This window comes from Phyllobates terribilis, unplaced genomic scaffold (assembly GCF_046119375.1).
Source record: "Phyllobates terribilis strain yellow unplaced genomic scaffold, ASM4611937v1 Scaffold_11__3_contigs__length_659146591, whole genome shotgun sequence".
Classification (NCBI taxonomy): Eukaryota; Metazoa; Chordata; class Amphibia; order Anura; family Dendrobatidae; genus Phyllobates; species Phyllobates terribilis.
This window is the reverse complement of record NW_027362771.1, coordinates 383131146-383149845: the sequence shown is the minus strand read 5'-3', so window position 1 is coordinate 383149845 and position 18700 is coordinate 383131146. Positions and strand designations below refer to the sequence as shown.

At 41.0% G+C, this 18700-nt stretch overlaps 1 protein-coding gene across 1 annotated transcript in view; it reads right to left on the bottom strand.

The window, feature by feature from the left end:
- Window positions 1-18700, bottom strand: part of ALDH1A2 (aldehyde dehydrogenase 1 family member A2) — a 52193-nt gene that overhangs the window by 21156 nt on the left and 12337 nt on the right. Inside the window, exons 2-7 of the mRNA XM_073652977.1 lie at window positions 16626-16730; window positions 16260-16400; window positions 9151-9280; window positions 8891-8952; window positions 2805-2933; window positions 2569-2682 (exon numbers count right to left, since the gene is read on the bottom strand). Of these exons, the coding sequence (XP_073509078.1) occupies window positions 2569-2682; window positions 2805-2933; window positions 8891-8952; window positions 9151-9280; window positions 16260-16400; window positions 16626-16730 (681 nt within the window). The remainder of the gene's footprint in view (window positions 1-2568; window positions 2683-2804; window positions 2934-8890; window positions 8953-9150; window positions 9281-16259; window positions 16401-16625; window positions 16731-18700) is intronic.

Here is an 18700-nt window from a genome sequence, read left to right as displayed (position 1 = left end):
GATATGGACAATTGAACGCTGCGGTGGGACATGGACGTTGATGCTGTTTCTTGAGAAACTGCCATAACAAATGAAGACTGAGAGGAGGGGGCATCTTTGCATGCAGTATGGAAAGGGGATTGCATTGCATACACACAACAGGTGGTTCTATTGCACACACAACAGTGGAAGAAGCATTGGTGACACCCGCTGACACTGGTCGTGGACCCTGGGGTTCGGCCCACAAAGTCGGGTGCTTTGCTGCCATGTGCCTGATCATGCTGGTGGTGGTCAGGCTGATAGTTTTGTCACCCCTGCTGATGCTGGCATGGCAGGTGGTACAAATTGCCTTTTTGGGGTTATCAGCAGAGTCTTTAAAAAAATTCCAGACTCGGGAAGACCTACCGGTTGTACTGCCAACGTCCCTCGTGTTGGTGTTACGGGGAACGGTTGCCCGCCTTCTGTCTGCGGCCACCACACTGCTTTTTCCTGCCTGTTGGGGTATTCTGCCTCCCTCCCCCTGTGTGCTGCTGGCCTCACTCTGCATGTCCTCCTGCCACGTTGGGTCAGTTACTAGATCATCCACCACCTCCTCCTCTTCCACTTGCGCACCACGATGCTCCTCCTCACTTCCTGGCAATTGTGATCAGTTGCTGTCTGACGACACTCGGCATGGTGGGAGGAAGGAACATCAGGGTGAGGAGGAGTATGCGGTCGAGACTCACGGCTACTAAGAGTCGACCGTGTGGAAGATAGGCCGGAGGTGGTGGTGCCCAGGTAACTGGAAGCATTATCTGCTATCCAATTAATAACCTGTTCACACTGATCAGTTCTCAATACTGGTGTTGGTCTGTGCTTCCCTAGTAATTCGGTCAAGAAGTGGGAGCGAGAAGATGTGGCTGTTGGTTGTGGCACATTTTCACCTTGGCCACGGCCCCGTCCTCTGCACGCAACATCACCAGAACGTCCACTTCCATGTCCCTTGCCACGCGCCTTGCCCATTGTAAAGGAAGTAAATAGCTTACACTCGCACTATCAATGGAAAAAGGGTAATATAAAGTAGATTAGAACCGTGGAAGAGGAAAACCACAGTTATAATTTACTGGTGTAGGTATACCAGACTTTTTAAAATATATATATATTTGCGGCTGAACAGTGAGCGACACACTCAAACTGTTTTTTTTTGTTTTTTTTGGGGTACAAGTGTCCCATGGAACTGCAAAACCACACTTCTGTTTCTCTGGCCTACACCAGACTATTTTCAACAGATATATTTGTGTCTGAAAAATCAGGGAGACACTATTATAATTTTTTTTTACGGCAAAAAATGCCAAGAGCAGGATAATAGAGATTTTTTACCATGGAACAGCAAGAGCACACTTCTGTCTCTCTGGCCTACACCAGACTATTTCCAACAGATATATTTGTGTCTGAAAAATCAGAGACACACTTTTTTTTTTTTGAGGGGGGGGGGGGGGGGGGGGGACACCAAAAGGTTAATAAGACGGGTATTTGTACAGTGTGAAGAGGGAAATAAAAAAAAAGAGGCTTTAGATGAAAAAAAAAAAAGGATTTTTCCTGGCCCCCGAGACCTGGAGCTAAGTCCAGCAATTTCAGCAATAGGAGCACACAGGACTGTAATGCAGCGTTTGCTGGTATAACCACTGCATCTCCTATACAGCCTGCCTGCCTGATATCTGGGATGGATATTAGTCCTGAGAAGGACTGTTTGTTTGATCTGTCAGCCTTTACAGACCCTACACTAACTATTTCACAGGATATATCTCTCCCTAAATCAGCAGCGCTGTCCCTACACTGTCTGATCCGGAGCGACTGTCCAAAATGGCGGCGCCCGGTTTTAAATACTCGAGGTGATGCTGTGCGGCCAGCCAATCACTGTAATGCCCACAAACATGGCTGCGGCATTACAGTGACTGGCTGGCAATCCCTGCATGTTCATTGGCTCTGTAAAGAGCGCCAAACATGCAGGGCGGAGACCCGAGCTCCCGTCCGAGTAACCCGGAAATGCTCGGTGCTCGCCGAACATCCCGAGTAGCGTGATGCTCTGGCGAGTACCAAGCAATATCGAGCATGCTCGCTCAACACTTGTCTTTATGTTAAATGCAGATTAAATCAAAAATATCCTATTTTTGCCTCCTCAATATTCAAAATCACCATTTAAAAAAAATACAAAACCCCACAAAAAACAGAAGTCTTCCAATTTCTGCATTGGCCTGTGGGCCATATGTTGGACAATACACAGAATCCACAGTACATGATGGTCACAGCTCACCAGTGTGATTTCACTTTACTCATGCCAAGATGAGCAATAGAATAACTCATACCCTAATAGGAAGGAGTCTTAATTTTCATATAGATGATAAATACATTTCATCTAAAAATCCAATATCTGAACAATAAGTAGCTACACATTCCTTTCATACTATATAAACAACATACAACTTCTTTTATACAGGATCGTTCGCAAATAGGGTTGTTTTTTTCTCCGACGCAGAGACTGCATTGGCATGTAATTTACGCACAGTCTATTCAGGGAAATGATCCTCAATTAAGAGAAAACATGCATACCTCTGTAGAGCCAGTGAATGCAACTTTATCTATGCCAGGGTGAGAAGTTATTGCTGTGCCTGCAGTTGGACCATATCCTGGCAAAATATTAACAACTCCTGGTGGAAACCCAGCCTAATAAAATAAATATGAAGGGAAAAAAATGGTGTGTGAATATTGTCGGCATAAAGTTAATTTTAAAGTTGTTAAATTTAAGTATCTGCAAAAAGCATAATATTGCTAGTGCCTCATTTTACCTCCTTGATGAGGGCTCCCATGAAGAGTGCAGTGAGCGGCGTCTGTTCTGCTGGTTTAATTACCACCGTGTTCCCACAACACAGAGCTGGTGCCACCTTCCATGCAAACATCAAAAGAGGAAAGTTCCACTGCGGAAGACAACAGGTGGCAAATATGAGAGTTTTAATGGGTAAATTCAATAATAGTTTATCAAACACTATATTCACCTTCTTATCTACTTCTCCTAGATTTTCCCAGTTACAGGCTAATATTTTCCTTGTTGCACACATTAAAATGTAAAACACAGCCAAACTCAATCTTAAGAGCTTTTCAAAAATTCAGAACTACTTAAACAGAACACCAAAATATGCAATATGTTGCTAAATTTATCTCCCAAAAAAAATGAATACCAACTTTTTTCAAACATTTTAAGTTTCTCATGGTCCATAAAAATATTAGACAATACAAAAAATAAAATATAAATCTTTTAAAAATGAACGTGGCCTACATTTTCAATCCAAAATCTGATGAGTGGCAAATAATCTAGAGAAAACATTAAGTACAGACCGAGAACTTTGTCAAACACTTCTGATGGTTTAATTTTCCACACATTTTTAATCTCTTCCCAACATAACCAATTTACGTTTTTGCATTTCTGTTTTTCTTTCCCCTCCCCTTCTTCCAACAGCTATATATTTTTTTTCTATTCACAGACCTATGAGGGCTTATTTTTTTGCAGAATGAGTTGTACTTTTGATTGACACCATTCCTTTAACCACATAAGTGTACTGGAAAAAAAATTCAAAGTGCAGTGAAATTTCAAAAAATAATATATAAATATTCTATTTTATTTTCTATATATATTTTTTGGGAGAAAATGTTTTTTTTTGGGGGTGTAACTTGTATGGTTAAAATGACCTGGTGAATATTGATTCACCTCAACAGTATGATTACGACAATATTTAAAGTTTATATACTGTTGAGGAGAATCATTATGCATCAGGTCATTTTTACTACACTATATATATATATATATATTTTTTTTTTTTTTTTTTGGGGGGGGGGGGGTGTAATACATACATACATAGCTCAAAAAAATAAAGGGAACACTTAAACAACAGACTATAACTCCAAGTAAATCAAACTTCTGTGGAATCAAATTGTCCACTTAGGAAGCAACACTGATTGACAATCAATTTCACTGGCTGTTGTGCAAATGGAATAGACAATAGATGGAAATTATTGGCAATTATCAAGACACCCTCAATAAAGGAGTGGTTCTGCAGGTGGGGACCACAGACCACATCTCAGTACCAATGCTTTCTGGCTGATGTTTTGGTCACTTTTGAATGTTGGTTGTGCTTTCACACTCGTGGTAGCATGAGATGGACTCCACAACCCACAGAAATTGCTCAGGTAGTGCAGCTCATCCAGGATGGCACATCAATGCGAGCTGTGGCAAGAAGGTTTGCTGTGTCGGTCAGCGTAGTGTCCAGAGTCTGGAGGCGCTACCAGGAGACCGGCCAGTACACCAGGAGATGTGGAGGGGGCCGTAGGAGGGCAACAACTCAGCAGCAGGACCGCTACCTCCGCCTCTGTGCAAGGAGGAACATGAGGAGCACTGCCAGAGCCCAGCAAAAAGGACCTCCAGCAGGCCACAAATGTGCATGTGTTTGCACAAACTGTTAGAAACCGACTCCATGAGGGTGGTATGAGGGCCCGACGTCCACAGATGGGGGTTGTGCTCACAACCTAACACCGTGCAGGACGCTTGGCATTTGCCATAGAACACCAGGATTGGCAAAGTCGCCACTGACGCCCTGTGCTCTTCACAGATGAAAGCAGGTTCACACTGAGCACATTTGACAGACGAGACGGAGTCTTGAGACGCCGTGGAGAGGGATCTGCTGCCTGCAACATCCTTCAGCATGACCGGTTTGGCAGTGGGTCAGTATTGGTGTGGGGTGGCATTTCTTTGGAGGGCCGCACAGCCCTCCATGTGCTTGCCAGAGGTAGCCTGACTGCCATTAGGTACAGAGATGAGATCCTCAGACCCCTTGTGAGACCATATGCTGGAGTGGTTGGCCCTGGGTTCCTCCTAATGCAGGACAATGCCAGACCTCATGTGGCTGGCGTGTGTCAGCAGTTCCTGCAAGATGAAGGCATTGAAGATATGGACTGGCCCGCCCGTTCCCCAGACCTGAATCCGATTGAACACATCTGGGACATCATGTCTCGCTCCATCCACCAACGTCACGTTGCACCACAGGCTGTCCAGGATTTGGCGGATGCTTTAGTCCAGGTCTGGGAGGAGATCCCACAGGAGACCATCCTCAACCTCATCAGGAGCATGCCCAGGTGTTGTAGGGAGGTCATACAGGCACGTGGAGACCACACACCATACTGAGCCTCATTTTGACTTGTTTTAAAGGACATTACATCAAAGTTGGATCAGCCTGTAGTGTGTTTTTTCCACTTTAATTTTGGGGGTGACTCCAAAGCCAGGCCTCCATTGGTTAATAAATTTGATTTCAATTGATGATTTTTGTGTGATTTTGTGGTCAGCACATTCACCAGCTATAGAAATGGAAGTGCTTGTATCTAAAGCTATGCATAGTTTGTAGGCTACAAAAGTAAGAAGCAAGAACACTGAATGATCTACTGAAGGTAAGGAATTTCTTTGACTACTGTTGTGTATCAAAAACGCCATTAGAAACAGATGGATGAGAACTGAAGAAGGAAACTTGCAGAATGAAGTTTAGAAATGTTGATTCTGACCACCTCTGCAGATAAATAAGCAGTGCTCCCCCAACTCTCCATATACTGTGACATCAAAACAAATGTGATGCATGGAAGATAGCATTTTACAGGAAACTACCACATTAAGAAAGTTTCCCATAAAAGCCAGTGCGCAAATTCCCTTTGATATTACAGCCATACAGTATGCCTGCCACAAGAATTTTCCATGGGTGTGTTAGAAGGAAGACTGTATTGGATTTAAATGTTCCACTAGTTATGTGCTATAGTAATTCACATACACTAGAACATGAAAGGCTTCTGATTATATTTGTTAAGATAATTGCTTTGTCCAATCTCCAATTTAAAAAAAACAATATAGTTGTGTTGGTGATAAACAACCCTCCCCCAAACTGGCGCCCAAATATCTACTGTTCTTACCACCACAAAGAGGAAAAAAAAAAAAGTATTTGCAATAAAATTATATACTGTATTATACAGTGGGGAAAATAAGTATTTTAAGTATTTGATACACTGTCGATGTTGCAAGTTTTCCCACCTACAAAGAATGGAGAGGTCCGTAATTTTTATTGTAGGTACAAATCAACTGAGAGACAATCTTAAAAAAAAAAATCCAGAATATCATTTTTACATAATTAATTTGCATTTTATTGCATTAAATAAGTATTTGATACAATACAAAAACAAACTTAATATTTGGTACAGAAACCTTGGTTTGCAATTACAGAGGTCAGACGTTTCCTGTAGCTCTTGACCAAGTTTGCACCCACTGCAGCAGGGATTTTGGCCCACTCCTCCATAAAGATCTCCAGATCTTTCAGGTTTCGGGGCGATCGCTGGGCAACATGGAGTTTTAGCTCCCACCCAAGATTTTCTATTGGGTTCAAGTCTGCAGACTGGCTAGGCCACTCCAGGACCTTGAAATGCTTCTTTCGGAGTCACTCCTTAGTTGCCCTCTTTGTCTGTTTCGTGTCGTTGTCATGCTGGAAGACCCAGCCACGACCTATCTTCAATGCCCTTACTGAGGGAAGGAGGTTGTTGGCCAAAATCTCACAATACATGACCCCATCCATTCTCCCTTTAATACGGTGCAGTAGTCCTGTCCACTTTACATAAAAGCACCCCCAAAAGTATGAGGTTTCACCCACCATGTTTCACGGTTGGGATGGTGTTCTTGGGGGTTGTACTCATCTTCCTCCAAAACACAGCAAGTGGAGTGGATACCAAAAAGTCATATTTTGGACTCATCTGACCACATGACCTTCTCTGAATCATCCAGATGGTCACTGGCGAACTTCAAATGCGCCTGGACATGTGCTGGTATGAGCAGGGGGACCTTGCGTACACTGGAGGATTTTAATCCATGACAGCGTAGTGTATTACTAATGGTAATGTTTGAGACTGCGGTCCCAGTTCTCTTTAGGGCATTGACCAGGTCCTCCCATGTAGTTCTGGGCTGATTCATGACCGCTCTCAGAATCATCCTTACCCCACGAGACGAGATCTTGCATGGAGCCCCAGACCAAGTAAGATTGACAGTCATCTGGTGTTTCTTCCATTTTCTAATAATTGTGCCAACAGTTGTGCCTTCTCGCCAAGCTGCTTGCCCTTGGTCCTGTAGCCCATCAAAGCCTTGTGCAGGTCTACAATTTTGTCCCTGGTGCCCTTAGACAGCTCTTTGGTCTTGGCCATGGTGGAGAGGATGAAGTGTGACTAAGTGTGTGGACAGGTGCCTTTTATACAGGTAACGAGTTCAAAAAGGTGCAATTAATACAGGTAATGAGTGCAGAGTAGGAGGGCTTCTTCAAGAAAAATTTAACAGGTCTGTGCGAGACAGAATTCTTGCTGGTTGGAAGGTGATCAAATACTTATTTAATGCAATAAAAGGCTATTTAATTATATAAAAATCATACAATGTGATTCTGTTTCTTCTGTGATTCTTCAGCAAATGGTTTTCGGGCTCTCTTTTGCATCATCTTTAAGGCTTCCTTCTGGGATGACAGCCATTCAGACCAATTTAATGCAGTGTGTGGCGTATGGTCTGAGCACTGACAGGCTGACCCCCACTACCCCTTTAACCTCTGCAGCAATGTGGCTGCACTCCTACGTCCATTTTGAAAAGACAACCTCTGGATATGACACCAAGCACGTGCACTGACTCAGCATGGCAAGGCCTGTTCTGAGTGGAACCTGTCTTATTAAACCGCTGTATGGTCTTGGCCATCATGCTGCAGCTCAGTTTCAGATAGTTGACAATCATTTTATAGCCTCCTTACGTATAGCAAACATTTTTTTTTTTTTTAAAAAAAGATGCTCAGAGAATACTTGGCCATATTGAACTTCCAGTGACCAGCATGAGAGAGTGTGAGAGTGATCACACCATATTTAACACACCTGCTCTCCATTCACACCTGAGACCTTGTAACACTAATGAGTCACATGACAACGGGGGAGCGAAAAGGTCCAATTGGGAACAATTTGGCAATTTTTTACCTAGAGGCGTACTCCTTTATTAGTTATTTAGAGGGCATACCAAATTTACACAGTTATACAAGCTGCACAATGACTACTTTACATTTTATCAGTGTTATAGCTTTAGTGTTGTCCCATGAAAATATATAATAAAATATTTACAAAAAAAGGTGACATGCACACACTTCACTAAATTTACCAATTTATCCTGAGAAATTAGCATAAAATAAATTTCATTTTTAGAACCACAAGAAAATTAGTGCGCAAGAACATTTTACCAAGTTACGCAGTTAAATACCAATTGCAGCTACTTATTTAAACAGGTTAAATACTTACAGAAATAGTCCAGCAAATACTCTAGAAACCGTAGAAATTTTTATTCATCCAAAAATTAAACACACAGCTGTGACTCATGTTGAGTATGAGTTTACAGAGAATATTTCGCTACATTTTCGACACCCCATCTGAGAGTAGCAGTAATTAAAGGCAAAGACCTAGATTCCATGGATGTGTCACTTACTGGGCTGCATGTAGTATAAATGGGCTGCTTTAGCTCTAGCCGTTGTCAAAATACTGAGCTCTACATAACCCCGCCCACACCATTAATGGTCAGCTTTCTGCCTATGCAGAGTATACACAAAAACCTGTCAGTAATTAGGGTGGGGTTACACCGAGCAGGTTTTCCAGTCCTCTAGTTATCAAATCACCAAATGAACTATGAAAACTTCACTAAGCTGCCCAGTAAGTGACATCGCTGGAATCAGTGTCTCTTGTCTCTACTTTATGATGCCCTCATATTAGTTAGCAAAAAAAAAGCATGGTGACAGAATCACTTTAAATTAAGCCGCTTATTGCAATAAAACTTGTTGATACTCACTGGGATGATCTGTCCACATACTCCGATTGGTTCATGTCTTGTAAATGTGAAGTAATCTCCATCTACAATACAAAAGGAAAAAAAAAAAAAAAAAAAGTGAAACTAGGCTTTAAAAAAAAAAAAAAAAAAAAATTACTAATCATTTTAAATTAAAGCCTTAGTGCTTACAGGATATCTGCAGTGCCAAGTCATAATTACTGTATTAAAATTTACTACATGTACAACATAAACCAAGACCAGTAAGATTATGCAGAACCTACCTGCAGGTATGGTCATGCCATGTATTTTATCTGCCCAGCCAGCATAGTACCGGAATGTTTTAATCACACCTTGGAGATCCACATAAAATGACTGTAGAAAGGGTTTGCCGCTATTTAGGGACTCCAGTGTCTGAGAAGTGAATGGGAAGATCAACACTTTATAATTGCTGGTTTGATTTAATATTGCCTTACATAGAATTATATAGTACGTTAGAAAAACACTTATTGGGAACCGTGCTATACTAAAGGAGGTCCGAAAATTATTATTTGTTTCCATCTATTTCTGGGGGCTTCTAGAAGCATGTTTGGGGTCATTGTCCTGCTGGAGGACCCATGACCTTGCCCAAAATCCAGCTTTCTCACACTGGGCACTACATTACAACCCAAAATCCTTTGGTAATTTTCAGATTTCATGATGCCTTGCACACAGTCAAGCCATCCAGTGCCAGAGGTAGCAAAACACCCCTAAAACATCTTTGAACCTCCACCCTATTTGACTGTAGGTAGTGTGTCCTTTTCTTTGTAGCCCTCATTCCATTTTCAGTAAACAGCAGAATGATGTGCTTTACCAAAGAGCTTTATCTTAATCTCAACTGTCCACAAGGCGCTTTCCCAGAAGGATTTTGGCTTACTCACATACATTTTGGCAAACTGCAGTTTAGCTTTTTTAGGTCTCTGTCAGCAGTGGGTTCCTCCTGGGTCTCCTGCCATAGCATTTCATTTCATTCAAATGTCGATGGATAGTTCGCGCTCACACTGATGCACCCCGAACCTGCAGGACAGCTTGAATTTATTTGGAACTTGATTGGGGCTGCTTCTCCATCATCCAGACTATCATGCGTTGTCACCTTTCATTAATTTTTCTTGGCTATCCATGTCCAGGTAGATTAGCTACAGTGCCATGGATTGTAAACTTCTTGATTATGTTGTGCACCGTAGACAAAGGAACAAAGATCTCTGGAGATGGACTTGTAATCTTGAGATTGTTAATATTTTTCAAAAATATTTAGATTTGAGAGTCCTCAGTGGTTGATACCTTTTAATGGCTAACTGAAAAGATGGAAACAAATTGCAAGCTTTCAAGACTACGCAGGTCTCTTCATCAGGCTAGTATACCACAAAATCTTAAGAGTCACATATTTCTACACAATAAGACACATAAAAAATGCAATAGGTAAGACATGTGATGGAAAGCAGAGTTATTATTTCATAATAATTTTCATAGTTATATTTCATAACCGCCGCGTTGCCGTGGTTTCATGGGAGGTGCTCTGTTCCTTCCTGGCCAAGAGTCATACATGGGCGTCCGCGTCATCGCTGGGGGCGGGACTTCATTACGTACCTCGTTCTGATTGGTACACTCTGGTACATAAGGTGTCCCCTTTCCTCATGATAGCCACGCCTCCTGACGAAGCCACTTCCGGGCGAAACGCGCATCGAGGCTGCCTTGCACTCCCAGCATTCTCTCCCACGCTGCCTTGGACTTTACTGACATGACCCAAGGTAATGGAAGCTCCATGTCTGTTTCTATGACTCACTGACATGTATATCTTATTGCGCAATTATCATGATTACAGTCTATTTGACAGCATATAACCATTCTGATACCTACCTGCATGTATTTGATATACAGGATTATTGGTTTTATGCTAGACATGTTCTCAGCTTCCCCTAGAGGATTTGTAATCATTATTATCTGATATGGTCAGTATTGGGATTTATTATCCACTGGCAGCATACTTACACCAGTTATGTATTGAATGCTATCCTGGGGTGCTAGTCTCTCTGTTATATTATTCATCTTATTACATTACTCTTTAGCAGTCTTCTCTCCCCCTCCCCTGCTGTCCTCACTTTGCACATACATACACATTATATATATATATATATATATATATATATATATATATACATATACATACACACATACATACATACATACATATAGTGTTATAGTAATTTTTTATGATATTTATATTTTTTCCAATAAAGAATATTTTCGCTATTTTCCCTTATATGTGTCTGTTTGGAGAATATTTATCAATAGATTTTATTATCACCTATTTCGGAGGGATAGGTTTCTCCTCTCTCCCATTGCAACTTCTTTCTCCAGAATAGATCTTTTTGGTTTTGCTTTTATTATAGGGATTTGCGGACCATGTATTATATGGTAGGCAGATAGGTTTTCTAACACAATACACAAGCAGGGGCATATGCTCCCCAGACCGGTTGTCTAGTAACTATTTAGGGCCGCATGACCTCAGCCACACTGTAACTTGAATATAATCACTTGCAGTCTCATCACAATTTAAGTTCCTACTGTGCTGTGACCGCATGTGATGTAATGCAAAATGCAGTGCTGTTGAAGCAACTGGCGGCCCATGTCAGGCCGCAGCGGTGATGTACTTTTAAATTTCTGGCCAAACAGGATGTCCTCACGCAGAGGCACACTGAGGACATGCCCCCTCCTACCTGACAGAGGAGCAATGGATTGAGAGATGCATCAAACTGTATCTGAAGGCTGAGGAGCATGTACTGAAGACCAAGGTCGTAGACGGGCTGTAGAGGATATACTACACAGAGGCTGCATACAGATACTGAGGCACATACTGCAGATGGAGGCTATATACAGAGGCTGAGATGCAATGTCCTGCATATGGGGGCTGTATATAGGACCTGTTGAGCTATGTACTCACTGACAATAGCTCAACATTAGGGCCGGCTGTCAGTGCCAGGTACACAGTTCCAGCCGCAGCTCTCTATACTCAGTGCGGTGACTCAATGCGCGACGGCACCGCCCCATGACTGAAACCCGAATATCTAAATGCGGGGTCTAAATGCCGGCGCTGGGTAGGTTCACAATGCCATTAATCCCCATATCTGCAGTTTAATAGATTTATTTTTTTTTTTTTATAAGACAGGTTCCCTTTACCACTCACCCACTTTGCTGTGATCCTCAAAAAGGTGGCCATCTCCTTAAACATTTTTACCCCCGAGGGTGGTTTGTGTGTTAATGACTGGGCCAATTTTTACAATTCTGACCACTGTCACTTTATGAGGTAATAACTCTGGAATGCTTCAACGGATCCTGCTGATTCTGAGATTGATTTTTTGTGACATATTGTGCTTCATGAGAGTGGTAAAATTTCTTCGATATCACTTGCATTTATTTATGAAAAAGATCGGAAATTTGGAGAAAATTTTGAAAAATGTCCCAATTTTCAAAATATGAATTTTTATGCCCTTATATCAGAGATATGTTCTACAAAAAATAGTTAATAAATAACATTTCCCACATGTCTACTTTACATCAGCACAATTTTGGAACCAATTTTTTTTTTTTTTTTTTTTTTTTTATTAGGGAGCTATAAGGGTTAAAAGTTGACAGTGCGATTTATCATGTTTACAACAAAATTCACAAAACCATTTTTTTTTTTTTTTTTTTTTTGGGGGACGACATCACATTTGAAGTGACTGACGGCCTTTATGACAGAAAATACCCAAAAGGGACACCATTTTAAAAACTGCACCCCTCAAGGTGCTCAAAACCACATTCAAGAAGTTTATTAACCCTTCTTGTGCTTCACAGGAACTGAAGCAACGTCAAAGGAAAAAAAATTAATGTTTAACTTTTCTTCACAAAATGTTTATTAACCCTTCAGGTGCTTCACATGAATTTTTGGAATCAGGAAGAAAAAAAAAAATGAACATTTAACTTTTTTCACAAAAGTTTTATTTTGAGACCCAATTTTTTTTTTTTTTTTTTCGCAAGGGTAACAGGAAAAAAAAAAAAAAAAAAAAATGGACCTCAAAATTTGTTGTGCAATTTCCCCTGAGCACGTAGATACCCCATATGTGGGGGAAAACCATTATTTGGGCGCACGGCATGGTTCGGAAGGGAAGGCGTTTGATTTGACTTTTTGAATGTAAAATTTGCTTGAATAATTAGCGGACGCCATGTTGCGTTTGGAGAGCCCCTGATGTGCCTAAAAAGTGTCAACACCCCACAAGTGACACCATTTTTGAAACTAGACCACTCAGAGAACTTATGCTTCACAGAAGTTTATAACATGGAGCCGCAAAAATAAAAAAAATCTAACTTTCCACAAAAATGATTTTTTAGCCCCAAATGTTTGAATTTTCACAAGGGTAAGAGGAGAAAATGGAAACTAAAAACTGTTGTGCAATTTCTCCTGAGTAAGCAGATACCCCATATGTGGGGAAAATACACTGTTTGGGAACACGGCAGAGTTCAGAAGGGAAGGAGCACTGTGTGACTTTTTGAACGCAAAATTGTCTGGAATCAAAAGCAGATGCCATGTCGTGCCTAAATAATAGAAAGCCCCCCACAATTGACTATTTTGGAAACTAGACCCCTCAAGGATTTTATCAAGGGGTATAGTGTACATTTTGAACCCAGACGTACGGCACAGAATTTGATAACATTAGGTCATCATATTGAATAAGTTGTCATTAGTCTGGAGCGCAAGTGCTCACTACTTGAGTTTGCATCGGGTACTCTGGTATGCACCATGTATCACGGGTGCTCGAGTGACATGCTCGAGAGACCCCGCCCGCATGTTTCACGGTTATTAGACACCCAAAAAAAAAAAAAAAAAACCATGCGGGGATTGCTCATGCATGGCAGGCAATCCCAGCAACGTTTTTTTTTTGGCCGCGAAGCATATGGGGCGGAGACTCGAGCACCCACGATACTCAGTGCATACCCGAGCACCCGATGCAAACTCAAGTAGCGAGCACTTGTGCTCAGCACTGGTCGCCAGATCGTCATCATTTTTTTTCTGTACTTTTGAAAAAATCTCAACCCCAACCCTAGCACAAACCTAACCCTAGAGTTGATTTTTCACTCCGTTCCTCGTTCGGTATAAGTGATTAGACGACTTTATTCTTCGGGTCGGTGCGACTACAGAGATACCAGATTTATATTGGGTTTTTATGATTGACAGCTGTCATACACTAAAAGACGCTTTTTTTTGCATCGCCATATTTTGAGAGCTATAAGTTTTCCATATTTCGGCTGACAGCTATGTGATAACTTGTCCCGCAAAAAAAAACAAGCCAACGTTTTTATTGGTACCATTTTTTGGGCATGTGACATTTTCGGATCGCTTTCTATTCCAATTTTTGGGAGGCAGAATAAACAAAAACCAACAATTCAGGATTTTTTTTTTTTATGCCGTTTTGTGTGTGGTAAAATTGATAAGGCAGCTTTATTCTTAGGGTCAGTACGTTTACAGTGGTACCACATTTATTTTTTTTATGTTTTGGCGCTTTTGCCTTTTACACAATAATTTTTTTTTTTTATAGAAATAATTATTTTTTGTATCGCTTTATTCTGAGAGCTATAACCGTTTTTAGTTTTCAGATGATGGAGCTGTATGGCGGCTTGTTTTTTTTTGCGGGACAAGATGACGTTTTCAGTGGTACCATTTTTATTTACATTTGTCTTTTTTGATGGGTCACCATGACAACATCCAGGAGCCACCTCAGACAGCGAGGGACACCGGAAGGAGGCAAGTAACAGCGCTTACCTCCTCTTCCCCTCGCAATCCTGCAATAGACTTCGATCGCAGCATTTCGGGGGTTAATGTGCCAGCTGCAGTGCAGGCCCGCTCCTGCCACCTAGCACTGGGTGTCAGCTGTGACAATCAGCTGACACCCCGCCGCGATCGCCATGCACCACTTGTGTGCGGGCGCGATCACAGCGCGCGTAATAGTACGTAGCTGGCCCATAGGGCCCAGGGCGCAGCTACATATTACTGACTTGGTCGTAAAGGGGTTAATGTGGCTTAAAGCATGATGTAGCTTATTAAGTGTCGAATTAGTCTTGCATCATACAGGTGCATCTCACTAAATTAGAATATCAAAAAGTTAACATTTCAGTTCTTCAATACAAAAAGTGAAACTTATATAGAGTCATTACAAACAGAGTGATCCATTTCAAGTGTTTATTTCTGTTAATGTTGATGATTATGGCTTACAGCCAATGAAAACACAAACGTCATTTCAGTAAATTAGAATAGAATTAGAAAAATCAAAAATGTTGGCCTACTGAAATGTATGTTCAGTAAATTGACTCAATACTTGGTCGGGGCTCCTTTTGCATCAATTACTGCATCAATGAGGCGTGGCATGGAGGCGATCAGCCTGTGGCACTGCTGAGGTGTTATGGAAGCCCAGGTTGCTTTGATAGCAGCCTTCAGCTCATCTGCATTGTTGGGTCTCGTTTCTCTCATCTTCCTCTTTACAATATCCTATAGATTCTCTATGGGGTTAAGGTCAGGCGAGTTTGCTAGCCAATCAAGCACAGTGATACTGATGTTTTTTAAACCAGGTATTGGTACTTTTGGCAGTGTGGACAGGTGCCAAGTCCTGCTGGAGAATTAAATTTCCATCTCCAAAAAGCTTGTTGGCAGAGGGAAGCATGAAGTGCTCTAAAATTTCCTGGTAGATGTTTGCGCTGACTTTGGTCTTGATAAAACACAGTGGACCTACACCAGCAGCTGGCATGGCTCTCCAAACCATCACCGATTGTGGAAACTTCACACTAGACCTCAAGCAGCTTGGATTGTGTGCCTCTCCACTCTTCCTCCAGACTCTGGGACCATGATTTCCAAATGAAAATTTAAACTCTGGGACCTTGTAGACTGTCAATGACTGCCTTCTGAACATCCTTCATGTCAGCACTCTTCCCCATGATTGTGGAGCCTACTGAAACAGACTAAGGGACCATTTTAAATGCTTCGGAAGCCTTTGCTTGTGTTTTGTGTTAGTAAATTAAAATAATTGAGATGACTTGTGTTTTCATTGGCTGTAAGCCGTAATCATCAACATTAACAGAAATAAACAGTTGAAATAGATCACTGTTTGTAATGACTATAATATATGAGTTTCACTTTTTGTATTGAAGAACTGAAATAAATTAACTTTTTGATAATATTCTAATTTAGTGAGATGCACCCGTAAAACTTAAAGTGCATACCATTTAAAAATATAGAATGGGTGCAAAAAAAAACAAAAAACACATGTAACAAATGTGTGTGCGCGTTTTTAATTACTGGGCCTATTAAGAGATGTAATTTACTTACAGCAAGTATAGCCCTCTCCCTTTCAACCAAATCAGCAAGTTTATCCAAGAGTCTTCCCCTTTCTGATGCATCCATTCTTCTCCATACGGAACCCGAGGAAAATGCCAAGCGAGCAGCTCTTACTGCTTTGTCTACATCAGCCTTTGAGGTGAATAAAAGAACATTAACAGAAAAGAACACCAAGACTACATTTACCAGAAGCCCATTTCACCCATAACGGGGAAGGGGAAGGGTAAGGAAAGGAAGGGAAAGAAAAGAAAAAAGAAAAGAGAAAAGAAAAAAAGTTTCACCTGAAATTTGTGTTTGTTTTTTTTTTTATAACAAACATTTTTCAAAATTGAGAAACTGGACTATTGAAGTGATTACCTTTTCGGCTTCCTGAACTTCGCATATCTGCTCTCCAGTGGCTGGGTTGTAGATCGGAAACAACTTTCCACTTTCTGAACTTTGCCACTCATTATTGATAAAAATCTAAAAAAAAATAAAATAAATATATTTTTTTTTTTTTATAGTTTTATGCCAAGATTTAGTACAGTATTTAAAAAGTGTGAAGGCAGTTAGAAGGCCATCATTCATGAGTAACCTTAATCATGAGTGTAAAAGAAAGTTAAATCTAATACTCAAGTCATTTTATTCAGGACTGACGTCACCAATCTATAAGGTTATGAAAACCCTGGGGTCCCATGGTGCAGGTTTCTCTTACATACCGGTACTTCTATATCTGTGTGGAGTTTCCTACACAGGACTTGGGGAGGGGGAGGGGGGGGGTGGGGGGGTGGAGAGGGGTGGCTTGAATGACTACTGTATATATTTAATTATTTCTTAACCTTATCTTTAATCAGGTCTCAATCTGAAGTCTTGCTGTATGGTAGGCAGAAACACTAACCGACTCACATACCACTACTCCTGTGAGAGGATTTTCTCTGCCTAAGGCCGGAGTCACACGAGTGTATAACACGGCTAAGTGCTACGCAATAAAACATCGCATAGCACTCTCAGATTGAGCCAAGTGTCCTCTTACTGTGATCAGATTCTCTTGTATGAAAGATATTACCAGTGAGGAGAAGACTGAGACTTTAACTTCTCCATCTTCATTGTCTCACATCTGAGTGCAGTCTGATGTTTCACACGCACCCAAAGACTTGTATGGGTGCACATGGTCCAATTATTTTTCTTACTTATATAGCATTATCATAGTTCACAGCACTTTATAGATATTGTCTCCATCAGTAGGTCTTTGGAGTGTGGGAGGAAACTGGAGTACCCAGGGGAGAACATAAACTCCTTGCTGATGTTGTCCTTGGTGGGATTTGAACCCAGGACCCTAGCGCTGCAAAGTAACAGTGCTAGCCACTGAGCCACCATCCTATGATATAGAAGGGCCTTGGGACTGGTACTAATTTATTGTAATTGTGTCTAGATTATAAAAAAAAAAAATATCTAATTAGAACCAGAGCAGACTAGTTTTTATAAAAATGTCGCTAGTCTGCATTTTTAGGTTAGGTCCAACCAGGCAAGACAGTTCAAGCTTTACTGATCGTCCACCAAACTTGGGTTTCTAATTTATAAACCTGCCATCAAGTTAATGTGCAAAAATATTTCACCACAAAGACACACAAATTTGCATCATGATATCACATTGAAGCAGTGATGTCACAAATCATGATGCTACTTCTCTTCTCTCAAAGCACGACAAGTTAGTAACATTACTTTATTATTACCAAAGGTTGATTACATTTAAATTGGCTGTAAAACTCCTACCATTTACTCCAGTCTGTGTAAAGTACCTTCAGCTAACATTCTGGAACAGATTCAAGTCTTGAAAAGCACCAGCTGCTGGATTTACAAGCAAAAACCTTACACTTAAGACTTTGAAAAGTGAGTTATTTAAGTGTTCTGTGTCAGGTAGTACCAGCCTGTACATATCCATACCACCAAGCCCACATTCTTCTGCAATAAATTTGCATTCACTTGGGGCTTTTATACACATATATAGAACTCTTCCAGCTATACAAAGTCGGATGGTCGTCGATTAAATGTATATACCCTGTGCATTTAATCTGACTTTCATTATGGGCACTTCATAAAAATGCCATGTAGTGGACAAGTGATGACACATTGCAAGAAAACACAAGGAATCCCTGCAAAGCTTAAATTAGTTTCCCCACCACCACACTTTCTAATTTATAGAGTGTGGTCTAAGGGCAGTGTGTAAATCAGATAAACTATGACATGAAATCATCCTATCTGGAGAGTATATATAGCCATCGCTGAGGACTGCGTGACAAAGAAATGAAAACCCTTAGTGAAGCAAGACTTGTTTCCACGTAAATCACTGTGCAGAACCCTGAGAGGCCATTGTTCAAATTCAATAGCAAAAGCCATCCACTATTGCCATTCCCCTGGATTCAGCGTTAATTAAGGACGACTTTTTACCATAA